The sequence below is a fragment of the Osmia bicornis genome, chromosome 10, assembly GCF_907164935.1.
Source record: "Osmia bicornis bicornis chromosome 10, iOsmBic2.1, whole genome shotgun sequence".
Taxonomy (NCBI): domain Eukaryota; kingdom Metazoa; phylum Arthropoda; class Insecta; order Hymenoptera; family Megachilidae; genus Osmia; species Osmia bicornis.
In genome coordinates, this window is record NC_060225.1 from 10,576,326 (window position 1) to 10,597,505 (window position 21,180).

The following is a 21,180-nucleotide window of genomic DNA, read 5'->3' on the forward strand; positions in this document are numbered from 1 at the left end:
ACGCAATCCGATGAAATTCATTCTACTGCAGAGCGTAAAAGTGCATATACAACGGAAAGCGAACGTGTTTCATCTTTTTTTATTACAAAACTTTATATCGTCCACGAGACGCGGTATGAGCCCCAGACGCTTGTAATTTGATCAATTCTTCCTTGATGAGTCGAGAAACCTCCGCCTTGGCTTTGCTCACCGCCAATTCACTGGTTGACTCGATAGCGAGATATAATTTTCTTTCTCCTTCTGGCGGAGCCTTGCCAGGAGCGATATAAGTTCCTCTGACGGTGAGACCGGCTTCCGAGTACTCGGAAATCTGTGCGAGAGCTTCCTTGCTGGTTACTCGCCATCTAGCTTGTTGCGGAAAGTCGTTGATCTCTAATTCCTCTTCGTATTTACGGAAGGTTTGTTCACCGGCCTCTGCGTCGCTCTCGACGAGATCTTCCTCGCGAGGCTGATAGTTTAATTTCGTGTTCAACTTGGCTGCTAATTGTTCCGCGACCGTTTTCGCTGTAATCAGATTGGTAGGGCCAGCTCCTTTAAGTATAGCTTCGGCAGCTTGTTGCGTAGCACCTTTTGCCTCGGCACCCAAATTTTTCGCTATGTTGATCTTGGAGGCCAACCGCCTCGCCAATTCTAATTTATCGGTTGCGCTAGCTACGGGCTGGCCAGCTACCGCGATGTTGCTAGCGGATGGTCTAGCAATTTCGCGAACCGTCCTCTTTGGCGCGAGCATGCTCTCTATTTGCTGGTCGATGTCGTTCTCTATATCCTCGTCGTCGGAATCTTGCAAACCGAGAGCCGCCTTTTGGAACTTTTTCTTCTCGTTAGCCAGCGCCGCCTCGGATTCGTCAAACTTGAATCCTTTCCCGCTAAATCCACCTCCGGTGTGTACTTTCTTCCCGTCTGCCGCTTGTCGTGCTTTGTATCCTTCCCAGAGCTGACGCAGCGGCTCGGGAACAGGAACTCCTGCCAATTCGTGAGCACGCAGTATATCGCCAGCGTAACGTTCTTGTTCCGACGTGATAAACGTATACGCGTACCCCTTGTTTCCAGCTCTACCCGTTCTTCCACATCTGTGCACATAATCTTCGTAATGATTCGGACAATCGTAATTTACTACCAACACCAAGTGTTTCACGTCTAGACCTCTCGCAGCTACGGATGTAGCAACCAACAATTTCGTTCTACCAGCTTTAAAGTCTAATATCGTCGAGTCCCTGTCGCATTGATCGATACCACCGTGAAGCGACATACACGAGTAAGAGGCTTTCATCAGATCTTTCAATAAAGTGTCAGCGTTCTCTTGCTTATCGACGAATATTATAGTAGAACCTTTATCCTGATAATGACCAAGGATTTCCAGCAACTTGTAAAACTTTTGATCTTCTTCGAGGACCACCACGTGCTGTTCAACGTCCTTGCAAACGATCGATCGTCCTCCGACTTGAACTTCTACGGGTCTGGTCAATATCCTTCTAGCCAGTGCTTCCATTTGACGAGGGAACGTCGCGCTGAACAATACAGTTTGTCGGTCCGGTCGAACGTTTTCCATGATCCGCATCACTTGAGGCTCGAAACCCATGTCAAACATTCTATCTGCTTCGTCGAGAACCACGTAAGTTACTCTACGAAGATTAGTCACCCTTCCGCTATTCGCAGCAAGCATATCGATCATTCTTCCAGGAGTACAGACTATTATTTCAGCGCCTCTCTTTAGTTCGGCTATTTGTTCGGATATACCGGTTCCGCCGTAAACGCAAACATGAGAGAGTCCCAACGACTTGGTGAATTTTTTCGAGTCCCTTCCAATTTGCATACACAATTCTCTGGTTGGTGTCATGATCAATGCGATCGGTCCATCGCCGTCCGTTAACGGAGACTGATCAAGAATATGCCTAAACATCGGTAACAAAAATGCCAACGTTTTTCCACTACCTGTCTTTGCTATGCCTATCAAATCCCGACCAGACATTATTGCCGGTATAGCCTGACACTGTATCGGCGTTGGTTTTTCATAACCGAGCTTCTTCAAAACTTCCAACTCCTTTTTCGTCACACCGCACTGGGCCCATGATTTGATAGGTTTTGGACAACCTTTGCCTTTCACGCGAATCCCCTCCAACTCTTCTTTGTACGCTTCTACTTCTTCACCTGTCATTCTTGCTGTACACACAACACACAACAGAGAACAATTAACAATTGAAAATTTCAACTAACAATTCTGCGTATATCGATCGATTACTTACCGATTTCAGGTACTTCAACGTAAAACGATTTTCTAAATGGCTGGTACTCGGTCGTTGCATGATCAACTTTGGCTAATTCTCGTTTCTGTTTATTTGCAATACCGGCAGCAGTTTCGTGCAAGTTTTCCCCTTCTTCTTCGCTAGAATATTCAAGACCATCTTGATTTTGTTCGATTAATTCTCCTTTTTGCTTTTGAACCTTCTTTTTCGCCACGCCGGTAACGATAACAACCCCTCCACTTTGAGTACTTCCCGTACCCGTTCCGTTATTTGCGCTCTTTCCACTTTTACTATCGAGTTTGTTCACCTTACGAACTTCTTCTTGAACCTAAATACAACACGTATTTTCATGTAAATAAACATATCGTGTTTATAACTATTTTTCTTTCCGTATATGTGTACTTTATATATATATATATATATATATATCTACCTCTGCCATGAAAGCATCGAGAGGATCAACTTCTTCTTCGTCGTCGCCGCCTTTAACTTCTTCCGTAATTTCCTCCACCTCTTCTTTTGTTTCGCCATCTTCTTTCGCTTCCTTGTTGCTATTCTGAACGACAGGAGTCTCTTCGTCACTGTCATCTTCGAGGGACCACTTTTTCATAGGGAGCTGAAGGTTGGCTAATATAGATGCCTTACCATCTTTCTTAGTTGCCTCTAGTTCCTTCTTTTTCCGTTCTGCACGCCACCGTTCTATTCTTTCTCTCCTCTTTTGCATTTCCAGTTCCAATCTTTTCTGTTCTTCCTCCTGAGACAGACGATGGGGAGGTGGTAAAAATGATCGTTAAAAAGAAACGAGACAATTTTCATACGAAATACATTACCTTGTCCAATTTAGTGTGATCGAACGGTAACTCATCGCTGTCGCCTTTCTCTTTCTCCTTGCGCTCCCTTGATCGCGATCTATTCGATCGGTCTTTGCCTGAACGCGAAGACTTTGAGCCTGTAAGACGCTTTTCTTTACTGTCTCCACTAGTATACCGAAAACAATCAATGTTAAAACATTATTCCATTTTATTATATAAACGAGAAATTTAACGTTAGAGAAAATCAACGACGTTCTATCTCTTGGACCTCTATCTACTTTCAAAGTAGAAAATTATCATTTTAATCAATATCTTTTATTCTATAATAATAATAATAATAATAATAATAATAATAATGTACCCTTTTCTCTCACGATCTCTCTCCCTTTCTGAACGATCTCGCCTGTCGCTTCTTTCTCTTTCCCTTTCTCTGTCTCTGTCTCTGGAACGACTTCTTCGTTCCCTGTGTCGGCCCTTGTCTCTTTCCCTATCTCTATCCCTATCTCTGCTCCTAGAACGCCGTCGTTTCTTCTCCGGTGTGGCCGATCGAGACCTCGATCGCGATCTCGACCGTCTTCTGTGATGTCTATCCCTGTCAAACGAATCAATTATTATTTACCATACGTGTCATCGTTAACGCGATAAATAATCGAATCCACAAACGAGTAGGTACATATTTACATGTATACGTATTGTAGCAATTTATAAGAAGCTACTTATGTATATACTTACTCACTTACGATTAATAAACTTAACCTATAAGGTTTGTCGAATGAAAGAATACACTTACTTGTCGCTACTTCGAACCATGCTTATCGTGGTTACTTAACAGTATTGTAAACACTGTTTATATATTTAGCTGTCTATAATACGAGAACATTTATAATGATTTTTTCCCAATTTTATCAGAAAATATACGACACAACTGCTTTCGTTTACAAACGCAGAGGCAATTTGCACTGGTCACTTAACTAGTGCTGCCACTCGACTCGATAGTCTATAGTCGATAGCCGATAGCAATGAAAAACTCTATCGGTATACATGAAATTACAGTTTCCAAACTTACTAACACAAATCATGTTAGTAAATATATACATACATATTAGCTAATTTGCATCCGGTTTAGACAATATGTACGAATACGAATACGAATACGAATACGAATACGAATACGAATACGAATGATACCAACCAAAAGTTCCTGACTTTCGTTCACGTTACAATATAAATTCAAGTATCGTACAGAGTAGCTAAAACTACAATCAAGTTACCGAAGCCTTGAATCGAACAGTTCCTTCTTTGTAGCAATTTCCAGCTCAATTTAGCAAAATTTTCCATACCAAATCACATACATAAAATATATTGCGTGCAAGACCGGAATAATACACTGACGATGAAATCATTGTTCGTCTATATATACGTATATACATACATTCCTGATACTCCATCATTCAAATTCATCTTTGTTGCAATTGTTTATCTCGTCGTCAATGAGATATTTACACATGGAATTTTTAATTACCTTTAATTACTTGATGTAAATTTAAGAGTAAACTTGAAGGTATACATGCAGGAATACTTTTTGATAAGTAAATCATGATAGGTATGCTAAAGATAGCGAATACTAGTATCTTTGATAGAGTTAACTCCCCTTCCATTTTTAACAAATTCAGCGTAGAACTGTTGCATATCTGACAATCGAAATTCGAAATACAAATAAGGCAGATGGTATGAACTCTCGAAGGAAAATTACTTTATAGCAGGTGTTCCCTAGGCAGGGAACAGGTGACAGGTGTATAGATATTACCTTTCTTCTTGATATTTTTAGAATTGATATAAAAATTGTACACGAAGCAGTAAGAAAGAAGAAACATTAACGATATATGTACGAAATATAACAATAACTGTAAAACGTACCTAAAGTGAGCCGTATTGAATGCTAATTGAGAGACGGTCTTTCGATCAGTCCGTAAGTTGACTGGCGTTCGTGCTTACGAAATGATAAAAATCACTGATTCACTTCTTATGCTTCGTACCTATCACGAAGCTTTGGTTTTTCCCAGGACAACGAGATTTCCGAGCCGATATCGTGCCCTCTCTGGTAAATAATCCACGTGGAGGATGTTGAATAAATTCGCCAGTGGAATACTAAACGGCAGTTAAAGTAGCTTCGCTTAATTCTCTGGACAGAAACGAGACGTCAGACAATTTTTTACTAATTTTTATCCTCCTGGATCATTCGAGGCACCTAGAAAATGGGAAAAGAATTAGAAAACGTTTGTAGAACTGATTGTGAGACAATTTGAAAATCTAGAGAACCTGTGAAACTTAAAAAAGCCAGGAAAGCTAAGAAAACTTCAGACTTCCACGTATCGTCTACCTCTCCTGTTTCCGAAGAATTCGCAATTCCTCCTTATAGAAAATGAAAGGTTCCTTCTGGCACGAATCCCAATCGGTCCACGGATTCCTGCGAACAAAGAAATAATGCAGTAAGCTTGGTTGTCCGACGACGTCTTTTCGCAATAAAGAAATTCTCTTTTACGATAAGCGATACCCGACTGAAAGAAATTTCTGGAAAAGCAATTCCATCTTCAATTGCCTATTAAAAGGTGAACGGGGAAAAAGTGTGAACCGAGTATCGATTCGTGTCTAACTTATTTACAAAGAAATGTTTTTTTTTTTTTTTTTTTTTTTTTTCAAGTTTACAGATATTTCTGTATCAACCTTGGTCGAATTCATTCACGAAAGAATATGAAAGATTGCTAACCCTTCCTCGCAGAGTATAAAGTTACAATGTTAGTTACCGGAAGTAACTTGATACAGTTGGCTTCCCAACACGCGTGCGGACGCATTTTTATGCGGTCATTTAAAGATTTGACAAATCAAATCACATAGCAGTTTATGGATACTTTGATGCTTTTATTACCATATGTAGTGACGCTTGTTTTACCCCAGATAAAACGAAATGTGGTAGACTCAATCAGTTGACGTAAGACAAACAAGTTGCTCGTTTTCTTCACCTAACACGACGATGAAAATTATGATTGGTGTGTTTGTCTGATTTGCCATCTGAATGAGAACCACTGTCGCGCAGAAGGGCGCGTGCCAAGAGTTCACATCTGTCGCAGTTGTTTTCGCAGCCCCTCGTTTCTTTCTGGAACACCACCACCACTGATAAATGCGTCTCCGGTTTCGAAAAAATGGCTTCCGCAGGAAGAAGCAGTCGCAGCAACAGACCTTTCCATTTCCCCATTTCCATTTCCTTTCCTTTCGGTCGCAAAGAATCCACCCTGGATGGAAAAAAAGTTGAACGTTAGAAGGATTTTAGCCATCTTTCTACAAATTGATAAATAGCTCAAGTACTTACACGTAGCTTAAGACTCGTCACTGTTCCATCCTGAAATATAATAAGCTGAACGATGATTGCCCATTGTCTACTCGGTGCAGTATGTTTTCTTTACAAATTGTCTAGATGCGGAAGAGAATAGTCGTGGAAGGAAAATAATAAGAGGAGAAGCATTCAGACGGTGTGACGATTTCCTCTTCCTTTCTCAAAAGACCCTTCCTTCTTCGGCTGTTTGTCGGCTTTGCATCGGTGTTGCTTCAAGAATATCTTGAGAAAAAAAGAAAAAAAAGAAAAAGAAATGAAGTATTATTTGAAAAGTGAATAATTGTAATAGACTGAGTTTTTAATAATTACAAATAACGTTGGTAAATACTTGAAAATTCATCGAATAGAAAGAGGTAAATATTCAAAGTATAATATAGATATTTGTTTGATAAAAATCAGAGTCAATTAGGAAGCCAAATGAGTGTTGTTGGCTGAGTGGAATTGATCGAAAGGATAGGAGGACGCGACGAGAAGGTGAAAAATGTACAGTGGGGTGTCTGAGAAATAGAGGTACGGTCCTGAATAAGGGGGCCCCAAGGAAGAAGGGGACGAACGCAGGTAAGCAGCTGCAAGTATCTGCAGGGGCAACAGCAGCCGCGTGCTTAAATTAGTCCCGGCACAACTGTCGTTCGTGTAACACGTCAAGAGAAATCGTTCTGTGTTGTTAAAGAATCACGAATCACGAATCACGAATCACGAATCGCGAACCGATAAACGAGTATTGTAACAGAAAGAATCTATATTTTTATCTAATTTCGTGTTCTAGACAGCTGTTGTGAAACATTTATACGATAGAATCGATAGGATAAATCAATTAAAAACCATGATACAGGTAGACGTTTAAAGAATCAGATCGTTGGACTTTTAGTTGAGAATAACGAATAACGAATAACGAATAACGAACGATGAATCAGAAAGTGAATGTTAATTATTAAAAGAAGCTTGTGTAAAAAAGGCTTGAAGAACGTTACAATTAAGTAGTAAATAAACGGTTACTGATCGTATGAAGGTTGAAGAAGAAAGAAACGGTGGAAGAAAAAGAAGAAGATGCTGATATTGAAACTGTTGGTGGTATCGAGCGTTTGCTGGATGGCCAGGTGCGACCTATTGGACCTGTACGTGCAGCACATGGACGAAACGATGAGGACTATGGCGTACAGGAGCAGGCATCATCCAAAAGACATTTCGTCCAGGATAAAGAGAAGTTTCCGGGATGAACCGATGCTCAGAGTTGGCACGTTCAAGAAACAACGTTTGGACGTCGACAAAGAGTGGTACGCACAGTGGAAAGCGAAAAAAAAGATTCATTACAAGGACGATGCTTTGGACTTTGTAAATTCTAAAGAGGAGAACCTCGAGCCGGATCAACACGAATTGTTGAAGAACCAAAGTGAAATTGTAGGAAAAGAGTGTGAAGAAACTACGACGATTACCAGCAGCAGGTTGGAAAAGAAGGAGACATTTTCAGACGTGTTCGATATCGAGCTTTCAAACGAAGAATCCTCGACGTTAAACGACACGAATGATTCGTTTGCCAAACGAATAATTAACGATGAAAACGATGAAAACGATGATGATTCACCGGTCGAGATCGGATTCAGCGATCGAGAAGAGATCGTAATTGAAATGGAAACGGAGGAAACTGATTCAGAGAATCAGTTTGAGATGATCAACAACCAGTCTGGAGAAACAGCTGAAACAGCTGAAACAGGTAGAAATTTCTTCGATGATCCTATATTGAAGAGAAGGCCAAAATCGCGAGATAGAGTACCAAAAAAGTATATCCCATCTACGGAGAAGCTAGCCAAGCTTGTTCGTGGCTGCAAGTATATGGACTGCACCGAGGATAAGCTGGACAATAGAGAGAAAAGAAGCATCAAGGAGGCAAAGTTCACGAGACACGAGATACTGGATGACAATGGCGAGGTTATCCTCGAGTGGGATCCTTCTGACGAGAAAATGGTCACGTTCAAGGTCACCGCAAAGACCTTGGGCTACGTTAGTATCGGCTTCAACGAGAAGAATCACATGAAAGGAGCTGATATCCTGCTTGCTTGGGTGGATGATCAGACAGGCACCGTCAATCTGTTGGTAAGTCCTTTTCTATTCGAAATCTTCTATGCATATCTCCCGTTCGTGTGATCGATGAGAGGGACTGGACTGGTTAAGGTATTCCGCCCTATGATCGATAGCCTTGATATCCTTACTCTCCTTCTGAAAGAATCCATTATTTTTATTATTATTATCATCATCATCATCATCATCATCATCATTAAACATTTTTTCACTAACAATAATTTTTTTGCTAACAGACTTACGTAAAAGAACACTGATTTTTTTCGACTGATTTCGACTGTCACAGTAGAAATTAGGTAGCTTCATTTTCTCTATGGTCATCGTCGGTCAGCATAACGACATTCAAGCTGTTGTGTTTCTTCTGATACTATTAAACTCATACTGTTACGTGATAATTGAATGTACGAAACGAGAAATATCAAACAACACCTTGCAACGTGGAATCATCAACGAAAGAAATCTCCTCCTTCCCTTACCTTTCAACGAAGCAACAAGTTTTTCGCGATTCTTCCCTCTACACGGGACAGCTGAAGATCTATCGACCTGGGTCCTCGTTGCCATGAATCGAGCTGGAGAGAAGGAACTGAAAGAATATAAAAAGAAGAGGTAACAAAGAAGAAGAAGAAGAAGAAGAAGAAGAAGAAGAAGAAGTGGAGAAAAAGGAGGTAAAAAGGAAGATTAAGAAGGCAAGGCGGTCGAGGCAGAAGGAGAGGTCGAAAACAGCAGTCTGAAGTACCTGCGGAGCTGAAAGAAGGAAAGAAAGATAAAGAAAAAGGAGTATCGCGAATTAAAGTATCGGCCTCTTCTAACCGACCGCGACCGTACGACGAAATCCCTTTCGAAAGGGATATCTCTTTGATCCCACGTTTCGCGTGCACCTTTCGTATTAACGAGTTTCGTTTAATTAACGCATCACAATTGATTCTACTCGATTATAAAGAACGGAATTTCTACCGCAACACGATAAAACTTTGAACCGAACGCCAAGGGTTGAGTCAACTGGGAATGAGAAGATATGCAATAAAAGGATTAAATTAAAAAAAAAAAAGAAACTGGTTATCGAAACCTGCTTGAAAACTACTGCTTCTCCGAATTCCTAATCTTAATTAAATTTATATCCGTCCAAGGTATGCAGCGTCAACGGGAACCTGTTCACTGTACAATTATTCAATGCGCCTCTGTGTCTACGATTTACCATTTTTGCTCGATCCAATTAATTTTTGGAAAACGATAAAGATTCGACCAAGGGGTAATAACAACGCTACTTAACTCGATTTAGTCGATTCTCGTCGTCTGCGACAACGAAGGGTTGAAAAAGAAAAAAGAGATGCGAGCAGGTGGGAGAGAAGAGAGGTTTCGAACGGCTGGTAGAAAATTAACGAACGTCGTTCCACCGGTCGAGATAAAGTCATGATAAATTTACGTTCGTCGAGGGCAGCGAGGCATTTCTCGCCCCTTTTTTACCTTGACGAATTCGGAACCCACCGGCAACAAACCCATGACCGCTCGTCGAACGCATGACTGGACAGATTACCCCTGGAATGGAATTACCGAAATGATGTTTAAAAAAAAGGAAATCAAACTGTCAATTATTATTGAAAATCAGTGAAACATTTTCATTTTTTAACGGTTAACACGGTAATTGTTGTTTGAAATTTCTGTATCGCCTGGTGTATCGTAGGTTACAAAAGGTGGCAAAGAAGGTATTGGAGAGGTTGCGTGACTAAACGTGCGACCAACACACGTATGGAAAGGATCGCGAGACGAGGCGAGGCGAGGCGAGGCAACGCGACGGCAGGCAGGGGCACGTTGTGTCCAGGGTTCCAAAGGGGCCCAGTCAAGGCCTCCAGACATTGGCGAGGGGAGGCTATACACCATACACGAATCTTTCGGTATCGTTGCGAAGAAAGAAAAAAATTGCTCCTGGATCCAGTGAAGCAACCGACACGTGATACCTTCCATTTCTCAGCCATGCTCATTTCTGATCATTTTCATTAACAATAATTGAAATAGGAAGAGGAAAACGTCTTCCTTTAATTTCTACGAAATTTCGCGCGAAACAATCTCATGGGCGGGGAGAAGAAAGTTGATCAACTCGAAAGTTATTCGCATGGAGCAACGGGACGTGCACGTACAACGATTACGATCGTAATTTATTACAGAGGCAAGGGAACGCGTTTCGCAAAGTGAATTTGAAATGCAAGCTAATCTGCGATCCGTCCATCTCTTGGTCCAACAACAGGCTTACTCGGTGCATAGATCGTTCCCCCTGCCCCCTTGCCTTCCGACGTGATCTTTTTCTCATTATCTTCGACATGTACCCTCTTCTTCCTCTTCTTTCAAAGCCCGATACATACAACCAGTTTTCGTTCGTTTTTTCGCTGCAACCTCACCTCACACCCTTCCTTTTCTTTGCCCGATAAGCATTATTTTTCACGGGGACGAAAGAAAATGCGACTTGACAGCTCTTATCGAGTTCATCCCCAGATAATTCAATGCAGAAAGAGAAGAAAAAAGAAAATTTTTACCCACTTATTTCTATGTAGACTTTTCGATTCGCCTTGAGGGCTGAGATGAAAATTATCACTAGCTGGTTGAACACCGGTGCCAAACTGGTTCGCGGAAGCTGATTCCTCGTGCTGCTGCTTCCGAGCCGATCAATTCACACGGAACAAGCTGATTCTCTGATCGTGAGTCCGGTAACCGGATCTGTAAATCATATACATACAGTATGTTAAAATCGATCACCAACTCAACCGGTATTTGAAAATAAATAAATAAATAAAAAGAAGGTAATACTAGAGTGTAATTACTAGGGTGATCGGTTCGAAACGAAGGGTTGAAATGTGCCAAAGCAAAGTGCGCAATTCTAAGCGAGAAAGGGAAAGTCAAGATCACAGACCTTGACAGCAACGTTTCCACTACATTTTAATTCGTCGATTATAATTATTCCGCATACGCTCGTAAAAGTAAGTACGATGAGCTATAACGAGCCGATGAGGATAATTGCGCGTAGCTACTTTTCTCACCGTTAGCGTACACGTGAGAACCGGATCGACTTGTACTGTGGTGACATGTTGGAAATTACTTGTATTCTTTTACGAGAGTTTAATACGCGGTAAACGGTAGACGGTAGATACGTTAACTGGCTGAAACTTTGCAAAATTATAAATGGGACCATCTAAAACAGGATCAGTTTCGATTGGATTTTAGCTCCGCTTAGAGAGCGGTTATCCCCTTTCAAGAGTTCGCTTCGCGCTACCAGCTGCTGTTTCTGCCAGGTGGTAAAAAGGAGAACCCCTATGACCAGGGAAGAGACAGAGCAATGAAACGAAAGAAGGAGAGAAAGAGAAGAGTACGTAGGGAGCGAATAGTCGGCTTTCTCGAGGCGTTGTCGAAAAGAGAGGGGAAAAAGTTGGCGGGTAGAAAGAAAAAGTAAGCGATACAAGCTGTAGGTAGAAAAAAAGAAATGAGAAAGGGAAAGGAATACCGGCGAAACGTTCGAAACGTTCGAAACGTTCGAAAAGAGCAGAGGAGAGAAAGAGAATGAGGCTCTACCCCCAAAACACCTGGCAGTTGGCAGGCATCGTCCTCCTAGTGGCGCCTCATGAGAGAATTTCTCTCTTTTTCATAGCAACTTGGCTCCCATGGGAACCACGACGACGTTTCAGAGGTATAAAGACAAGTTTTTCTTTTCTTTTCTTTTCTTTTCGTGGTCTGTATACAGATTGGAAAGCATTTCTTTTTTTTTTCAAGATCGATTACACCGATAGACGAGGGCGACGTCGATGACGTCAAACACAAGTCGCAGTTGCGTTTACAAAGTTAGAAATAATTAACACTGAAAAAAGTGAAAAAAATGAAAAAGTGAAAAAAGAGAAAAGAAGAACTAGTAATTTGTATATTGTTCTCACACTTACTTACACGTACGTATGTATGTATGTATGTAGGCTATAAAGGATCTCTTCTGAAACGTACAGGTTTCTCAGAAGACTCGCATAGGAAATGCGAGTACCGATCCATGACGTCACATCCGTCGAATTAATTTTCCGCATCCACGCACGTCTGCCTCTTTTCCCATGCATCCGTGACTCTCCGTTCTCCAAGGATATCGAGGAGCTTTGGTAGCAACAGCTTTTGCTAATTCTTCTTCCATTTCTCGCCCCCGTGTAATTGCACAGAATCGGTGAACGTAGGTATCTGTTGGCGACAACACTCGAGAAACCTGTTCCGGGAAGGAGGACGCGGACGCGGCAGAAACGAGCAGCAATTTCGTGACTCGGTTACGGAAACGCGAATGTCTAACTCGGCAACCAACTTTTCCAGCAATCCTTTGCATAATCTCCGTATCGCGATCAAACTGGACGCGGTAAATGGTTTTCCTCTTAATCAAGCACGCATAAATCACAGCAATTAAAGCGTCACTCGACGAAAGAGACGAGTCGATTCAAGAAATCGCCACGGAATCTCCAGCAATTCCAGGGTCGTGTTAATTAGTCCAACGACGACGATGAGAATATCCGGGTGCTATGAGAAAATCCCTTGCAAACTTCGTGAGAACGCGCTTAAACCCCGCCCGAATAACACACCACGACCGGTCGCAATTAAAAAGCAGAATTATGTGTATCTCCTTCTTTCGTTCTTTCTTTCCTTCGTTTCTTCCTTTCTTCGTTCATTCGTTCGTACTGCTATCAACGATTCTCCGCTGATAAATTCTTCGATAGCGAACAACTCTTTTAGATAAATGTATATTCTGTAAATAGAACACAGAACAAGAACGTTAGCTTCGTTAATGTTTCTCCTTTTTTTCCGATACGATATCGAACATTATTACCATTTCCTCTTTGCACGTGCTCGTTACAAAATACGCAGCAAGCATGACGACGTTCGGTCAATTATTTCGATTCATTACGAACAGGAAGGAGACTTCCCTTTGGCTTCTTACAAACTTTAGCGCCCGACCATAATCGGAATTCAACGGACCCAAACGCCTGCGGCCTGCGGCCTCCCTTCTGCGTTTCAGACGATGCTCTCTTTTTCCTTCGGATACAACGTATATACCGTTGTTTATACTGCACACATGCATACGCCTAAAAAGTAAAATCTAATATGATTTCTCCATTTTCCTTTGCATAAGGAAAATACGTATGTATATAAAATACGCTGCATCTCTGAATCTGAATCTGAATCTGAATCTGAATCTGAACGTCTGCATAAATTTTCCGAATCGCATGCTTCATCTTCAACATACTGTCTGACCAAAGAAGAGTAGAGGAGAAAGTGCAGCAGGAGAAGAGTAACGAATGGAGCCTGACAGAAAGTTTCGGTGCGTTGTCGATTGTAAACACCTGGCGCGCTCACCTGACCCGATAAACTTCTCGGTCTCCTCGATCTGCTGCTCGTCTCCTGGCCCTCGAGCACCTTTCGCCCGCGTGCGTTCACCTTGCCTGCGATTTCAACATTTTTCATTTTTTTATTTCAGGACTCGCACGGAATCGAGGATACGGACGCCACCGCGTTGGTTACAGACGCGTCTCAAGACGTCAAAGTGATAGAAGGCTCGCAAAACGAGACGCACACGAGCGTAATCTTCTCGAGAAACTGGCAGACATGCGATCCTCAGGATCATCGGCTTACGGTAAGCCTGGAAGCGTAAAGAACAGCACTATACGTTTGAATTATTTCAAGACTTCGAGATGATCCTACTTACCATTTTAATCAGCTACAGAATACCATTCTCATTTACCTTCTTTAATTATCCATAATTACGGCGTTCTTCGCCGTTCGACGCGACGCGACGCGACGCGACGCGACACACTTTTTCCAATTGTTTCTTCCATTTCCACTAATTCCATTTCGATACCGATAATAAAGAACAAGTTATATCGTAATTCCACTTGTAAAATAAATTATTCGACATTTAATTTCACCTGACGGAGCATAAGAATATTTACAACGTAGAGACAAAGGGCTGGTAGAATTCTTTCGATTTATGTTCGCCGCACCGCGCCGCGCCGCGCCGAATTCCCGCAGCGATATTTAGGCATTTAGCATGCCGTTCGCGATCCTCGGCATCCTCCACGATTCTCATTCTCCAAACGCAGCGTGCGTTTAAACAGCGTGCTTCGAAATCCATCCATCGCGGCATCGCGGCATCGCGGCATCGCGGCATCGCGGCATCGCATCGATTCGAAGGTTAATAACAAAAATATCCTATTCCCATATACATATGTAGGGTGATACCATTCGAGTCCTATGGGCGCTTCATCGAAGCGATCCCGAGTTAAACACTGCGATTTGGCCAGGTGACAAACGCGGTGGTCGAGCTTTGCGTCTGAAAACTGCCGCTCCGCACTCACCGCCGCAACACACGCAAGACATCAGGCACTGGGATGTAAAACTGAATCAAGTAAGTACATCTTGCATTCAACTTATTCCTCGATAGATCGGCGTTAACTGCTACAGTTAATTATATATGTTTCTCTTGATGCATAGCCCCCGGTTTCAGACAACACCGACACCACCTACTGGTGCAAGATCTTCAAAGCGCCTCATAAGGAGAAGCATCACATGATCGGGGTAAGTGATCGCATTTCTGTTGTACTAAATGCTAAAGCCTGAACAGACTCGAAACGACATTAGCAATAACAATCTTAGATTGCCGATTCGAGAATAGGAATTGATTACGTGTAGAAAAGCGAGATGCGCGTAGGAATTCTGTAAAGGTTGGGCCTGATTCGTATGTGCTTCACGAATCACGGTCATCCGTGCCGGACATGGCACCGTGTAGACTGTAGACGGACGTCATTAGAATAAAAAGAAGCCTCTCCGAATGATGTCATTCCATGTCCGAAACGTTCCTCGATTGTCAATGCTACCTTCTCGAAGCTATCCTCTCCCAGAGAGGAACAGCCGACTTGATTCGGTATTCCGAATCATTGTCCCACCTGACTGACACGAGTCTTTTACTTCTTCGAATTCGCACGACTCGGCTGAAATGTTAATAAAAAAAACGAGCGCCAATTGTTTCTTTTTTCTTTCAGTATACACCTTTGGTGGAAAAAGAGAACGAGGATCTAGTTCACCATATAATATTGTACGAATGTGCCTCGACCTTACCGATTCTTGGACGACACGCGAGGATCGTTGGTGCACCTTGTTACAGTCCTACGATGCCTCGAGAATGGGAATCTTGTTTGCAGCCGGTCCTTGCTTGGGCCCGTGGCAGTACAGGTGTGATAACCTAATAATACCATCTTCGTCAGATCTTGTTAATATTAATATAATAATAATAATTCCTACTACTCGTACCTACACTGTTAATTCTATCAGCAGTAAAGTTAAGATCTTCTATTTTCTAGGCGAGTGGCTTCCAGAGCACGTTGGTATTCCGATCGCAGAACATCCAGAAGGCTCTTATTACATGTTGGAAGTACATTATAATAATCCAATGATGAAAAAAGTGGTGGACAGTAGCGGAGTACGACTTCATTTAACTGCGAAACTTCGAGAAGAAGAAGCTGGAATTCTCGTGGCTGGTGTAGCAGTGAGTCCTTTGCATCTGATACCTCCGAAACAAAAGGAATATGCCACGGCTGGATACTGTACTCCTCACTGTACAAACACGGTAATTGCATCAATTTACCTGGTGTAACATAGTTATCGAGGCCACGGCTTCTTATCTATCATCTTTCTTACAGATGTTCCCTGAAACCGGTGTAAACATTGTTTCGGTAGCATTGCACTCTCACCTAGCCGGTCGTCGGCTGAGTTTGAAGCACATTCGTCAAGGCAAAGAGTTGCCTAGAATAGTCCAAGACAACCATTTTGATTTCGAATATCAACAATCTCACACACTGGAGAAAGAAGTGAAGGTTCTTCCTGGTGACGAATTGGTGGCTGAATGTGTATACGGCACACTAGACAGGACGAAACCAACGTTGGGAGGCTACGCTGCGTATCAGGAAATGTGTTTAGCCTTCGTGGTGCATTATCCGAGAACGCCACTTGCCGCTTGCTACAGTATGACACCGGTCAAAGACCTTTTCAAAACTCTTGGCGTTTACAGCTTCAGGGGTGTCACTATGGATCACTTGGAGAAGCTCTTCTTAACCACTAGGTATGCTAAAAAGAAATTATTTTTACAACTTTTATAATAAATAATAACCAAGTACCGTAATATTTAGAACGGATGCTGTTACGATACCTTCGACGGGAACGCAACAGCTTCCTGTTTATCCAGCCACCAGACCGAGCGAGGAAATCGACGAGGATCTTATTGAAGAAGCAAAGTCAGCGCTAAAGGCCATGAGAGATTACACGGCGGAAGAAGATAACGATAATGTATTTTCTCGATTGATCATTGAGAAACCTGACGAATTCAGAGGCAAGTCTGACGAGATGCGATGAAATTTCACATTTTCAAATCTCTCATCAATTTATGAAATTTATGGAATTTATTTTACGTTAATAGGTCGAACGTTAGCTGAACACATGTTGGCATTACCTTGGACAGAGGAACTTCTTGCAAGATCTATCGAATGGAGCCTATACCATGGTAGACACATGACTTTCTGTAGGAAAAGGGACGATAAACTTGCCCTGGTAAGTTCATCTTTGAACTTGTTTCGATATTTTATAATAACTACGGCTACTTTCGTTTTTTTACAGCCAGCAGATATCCAAATGTTTCCAAACTATACAGCACTGCCAGAATTGAACGAAACAACGTGCAGTGAAATTGGCACATCATCCGCTACATCGACAAATTCCTACTACAACTTTATCGCCTTTTTCACGATCTTGCTCGCAACCATCATCGTTTCGTCAAGTCTCACAAGACAGACTTTCACCCTATCGGAACAACAATTTGTACATTAATCGATGAACGTATCCTTCTCGCTTACCGTGGCTGTTCGAAACAGGCTGAAAATGAGCGACAATATTGAATTCAAGACCGGTTTCTTTCTCCATGGAGAGGGAGATGGGAAAATTTTCGAAAAATTTTCACGGTCCAAACACGATTTATACATATATATAGATATTATAATATATGTAATGTAATGTAATGTAAATATACCATTAACATAGTATTTATAAGATTCATGCGCTACAAGCCTTCCTGTATTTTATATTAATTAAATTTATAAAGAAAAAAAGAAAAATAGAAAAAAAAACGAAATTAAAACGTTTATCAAAATTTTCAATCATTTTCTACCATATAGTAATAGCCAATATAAAAATGTTTCCGAATCGATATGTATTAGATTATTAGATGATGAAAATTTTAGCTAAGCAGACGTATCGCGTTATAAAATTGAAATGAATTAAATTTCGAAAAATAAAGCATACAAGGTTGAAAGTTTTTAAAATCGATTATACCTTTGAATCTCGCCTACACGCGAACTGGCTAACAGTGGCATATCAGTTGCTGCCACTCACGATGGCAGGTGTGTTCTGGCTCGCAATTTTCTGGATGATTAACCAATTACAAAGGCGTTTGCAGTAGTTTCACTCAACGCGCATCGTCCGGCTCGATTTAGTTCACGGTGATTTTCACCTATTGGAATATAGGGTCCCATGTGGTCGGTGCTGATAAGCACTGGATTGAACTTATATTAAATTGCGGCTGAAACTCGCGGGTATAAAAGCTCGATTCCTTGGTGCTCGAAGCATCAGCAGCTCTCTGGAGCTCCAAGGAGTAACAGGAAGACCCGACTCTCCGAGCATCCACAACCGCTGCTACCATTCGACGATACAGTTGCTGCTAACAACAGCCAAGTATGTATACTGATGAAAAATAGAAAATAGAAAATAGAAAATAGAAAATTGTCAAGCTTTTTAACGTTCTGCTATTGGAAAGTTAAGCGCACCTTCAGATTTTGACAACGCTTTGTCTCAACTCGTACAAGTTTTTCAGTGTCTTTGAAAGGTGTCTTTGAGTCGAGTATTACACCTTATATTGATTTCGGTATTACACCTTTTCATAATGAAATTTCGATAAACTTAAACTTTCTTATCGTTCTCTCGTTTCCAGCATGCGACGTACGAGGTACGTTGCACTACCAGTACGAGCATGGCAGTACGTCGGCCTTCTGGTAGTGTCTCTCGCCTGCCTGACGTTAGGACTAGTCTCCAGGGATAAGGAAGGACGAGCAGGCAGTCTGGCAGGACCTGAAATGGAACACCAAGCGCCTCATAAGTAATACGTTACCAGCTATTATTTTTATATTCTACAGTTCAACTGTTTTTTCACGGGGTTGAAATTTTCAAATATTCACAGAGTGGATGCCTGTCCCAACTGGAGTCCTTTCACCGAGTTGCCTTCCGCCTTAAAGCCTGACCAAGACCAGAGCAGGATTTTAAAGATGTCTAGAGAAAGCAGAAACATCAGGACTATCTTGGTACCATCTCGATCTCGAAATGTGGATCACGTCATCAGAGGCCGATTCCAGATGCGAACAGATTTCAGAAGCGCGGAACGAGAGGAAAGGAACGTTGCGAGTCATTTCTCTGGACGTAGTCTGGAATTCAGACTTGGAACTAGGAATCAAGATCGTTCGTTCAGACGCTCGTCTGATCCAGCAATTCGATTTTCCCCAACTATGGATGATCTTACTAACCGAAGAGTGTACAAAAGATCAACGGATATGGAAAGGAGGCGTACCAACGAGGCTTCCCGTCAACGACGATTCCTTACCGTTACACGATCCATCGAACGAGTCGAACGAGTCGAACGAGTTGCGAGAGAAAGAAACAATGTTCGTCAGGACGAGCGATCTCTGAGGAACGTCGAGGCACGATCTCGAATGCGATCGATGGTTAGACGAGATTCGAGACTGGACCAGGATCGTCGATCTTTCGCTAGGTCAGAGGAACGCCGAGAACGAGTCAGTCGATCGAACGAACGACGCGATTCTAATTCTCCTAGATCGTTGAAAGGTTCCAGGATCGACGACTCGGAACGCCGAGAGAGAGGAAACCAATTCCAATTGGTTCGCGAGAAGCGTGAATCCGAAACTCCTACGACCAACTCGGAGGAATTGAAAGGAGGACGGGTTACGAATCGTCGCTCGGTTTCAACTTCTAGACGAACTTCCGAAAGAAGCTCGGCATCACTCGAGTCCAGAAATCGCGAAGAAATTAGAGCTGATCGTCGATCTAAAGAACGAAGGTCCGATCGTCGTGTCGTAGAAGAAAGGTTTAATCATCGATCCACGGAACAGAAGCAGCACGACCGTCGTCTTTCGGAACGAAGATCCGAGCGTCGATCCACGGAACAAAGAACCGCTGATCATCATCGTCGTCGTCGCGTAGAAGAAAGATTTGACCGTCGTCGTCGTCCCGTGGAACAAAGGTTTAATCACCGATCCACGGAGCAAAGATCCGATCGTCGCCTTCCGGAACAAAGATCCGATCGTCGTAACGTTGAACAGATTGAACAGATTGAACAGAGGTTCAATCATCGATCGGCCGAGCAGAGGTCTGATCGTCGACTTCCAGAGGAAAGATCTGATCGTCGTCTGATGGAACAAAGGTTCAATCAGCGATCCACCGAGTCGGGGTTTGATCGTCGTCTTCCAGAAAAAAAGCTTAATCGTCGCCTCGCGGAACACAGATCTGATCGTCGTCGTCATCGTCTGCCGGTACACGAATTCGATCGTCGATCCACGGAAGAAAAGTTTCATCGTCACCGCACTGAAGAAAGGCTCGATCGACGAAATTTCGACTCACGACGATTGATCCTACAGAGATACGACGACGCCAACCGAGTACAACGAACACGCTCTATGCCTCAAATTTCTCTACGATTTAGCGAAAAGGAAGACAGACTTACCGATCAAATTCCTGTTACAGACAACAATTTCCCGAGCTATTCCATCCAAAGAACTACTTCATCAGACGATTCAACCGCCTTTCGTAGTCACGCTAGATCATCACGAGAAAAGCTTTTGAATCGTAACAATGGTATATTATCCAGGACAAACCTTTTTGCTGCTTCTGACATCCTGAAACAAAAGAATTCCATGAAATATGCGCTAACGTTCGAAATTATACGCCAAGCTCTTGTCGTTGCTCTCTGTATTATCTACAGTTTATCTCTTTTCCGTGGAAAACGTGGATCCATTGTCAGGTAAGCGAATATTTTTCTTTCCCTTCTATCAACTTTGTCTGCCTTTCTTGATTTTTTTTATCAATTATCTGTTACAGCAATCTTGTAAGGCAGCCACCACCACGGTTCATTCTATGGTAGATGAAGCTTACCCACGTCTCTAGAAAAATCAACGATCCGCTACTTTCATCACCTAGTGAAGCTTTTAGTCAATGTTCTAGCGTAATACACTTGCGTTTGCACCCTTCCACTCTGTACTTGGACAAGTTTCTATACTGTATATTAATGTACAGCTAATGTATTCTATGTAGAATCAGAAATGTATCGCTTCTACCTAACATAAGAAGATATATTTTGTCCGAATAAATTGTTCAAATCAAAATCAAATTTACTCTATTTACTATCTCCGTCCTCCATATATTAATTGTCCTAAAACAAAAGAAAGAAAGAAAGAGAGAGAGAGAGAGAGAAAGAGAGAAAACACTTGTAATAATATTTATTTCCATAAAATTAACTGCAAGATTAACGTAAATTTAACGTACCTTC

General features: G+C 42.1%; 3 protein-coding genes and 3 long non-coding RNA genes across 10 annotated transcripts; 2 read left to right on the forward strand and 4 right to left on the reverse strand.

The window, feature by feature from the left end:
- Positions 1-65: 65 nt before the first annotated feature.
- LOC114879662 (probable ATP-dependent RNA helicase DDX46) lies at positions 66-4,957 on the reverse strand. The gene is made up of 6 exons (XM_029194807.2): positions 3,846-4,957; positions 3,417-3,647; positions 3,074-3,221; positions 2,677-2,997; positions 2,244-2,571; positions 66-2,160 (listed from the first exon to the last, which is right to left on the reverse strand). The coding sequence occupies exons 1-6, from the start codon at positions 3,863-3,865 to the stop codon at positions 83-85; spliced, it is 3,126 nt and encodes a 1,041-aa protein (XP_029050640.1). The 5' UTR covers positions 3,866-4,957; the 3' UTR covers positions 66-82.
- A 207-nt stretch (positions 4,958-5,164) lies between these two features.
- Positions 5,165-11,141, reverse strand: LOC114879674. Of its 4 annotated transcripts, none has more exons than XR_006829744.1 (9): positions 11,055-11,141; positions 8,999-9,105; positions 8,765-8,889; positions 8,525-8,660; positions 6,423-6,668; positions 6,293-6,345; positions 5,982-6,209; positions 5,375-5,522; positions 5,165-5,303 (listed from the first exon to the last, which is right to left on the reverse strand). It is a non-coding gene; the product is annotated as an uncharacterized LOC114879674 (long non-coding RNA). The 4 variants fall into 4 exon arrangements; XR_006829745.1 differs by having other exon boundaries at positions 8,765-8,903; XR_006829746.1 differs by having other exon boundaries at positions 6,076-6,209; positions 8,765-9,105.
- Positions 6,765-17,568, forward strand: LOC114879663 (MOXD1 homolog 1). Its single transcript, XM_029194808.2, has 10 exons — positions 6,765-8,537; positions 14,005-14,160; positions 14,758-14,931; positions 15,018-15,101; positions 15,566-15,755; positions 15,884-16,149; positions 16,223-16,641; positions 16,709-16,908; positions 16,996-17,126; positions 17,193-17,568. The coding sequence occupies exons 1-10, from the start codon at positions 7,494-7,496 to the stop codon at positions 17,400-17,402; spliced, it is 2,874 nt and encodes a 957-aa protein (XP_029050641.2). The 5' UTR covers positions 6,765-7,493; the 3' UTR covers positions 17,403-17,568.
- On the reverse strand, positions 11,142-13,998 carry LOC114879676. Its single transcript, XR_003789956.2, has 4 exons — positions 13,884-13,998; positions 13,357-13,612; positions 12,447-13,275; positions 11,142-11,231 (listed from the first exon to the last, which is right to left on the reverse strand). It is a non-coding gene; the product is annotated as an uncharacterized LOC114879676 (long non-coding RNA).
- On the reverse strand, positions 15,110-15,930 carry LOC114879677. 2 transcript variants are annotated; one of them, XR_003789957.1, is made up of 3 exons: positions 15,838-15,930; positions 15,642-15,765; positions 15,110-15,514 (listed from the first exon to the last, which is right to left on the reverse strand). It is a non-coding gene; the product is annotated as an uncharacterized LOC114879677 (long non-coding RNA). The 2 variants fall into 2 exon arrangements; XR_003789958.1 differs by having other exon boundaries at positions 15,834-15,922.
- Positions 17,569-17,718: 150 nt separating the features above from the next.
- LOC114879666 (peptidyl-prolyl cis-trans isomerase G-like) lies at positions 17,719-21,021 on the forward strand. Its single transcript, XM_029194810.2, has 4 exons — positions 17,719-18,302; positions 18,559-18,723; positions 18,805-20,655; positions 20,733-21,021. The coding sequence occupies exons 2-4, from the start codon at positions 18,560-18,562 to the stop codon at positions 20,773-20,775; spliced, it is 2,058 nt and encodes a 685-aa protein (XP_029050643.2). The 5' UTR covers positions 17,719-18,302; position 18,559; the 3' UTR covers positions 20,776-21,021.
- The last annotated feature ends 159 nt before the right edge of the window (positions 21,022-21,180 follow it).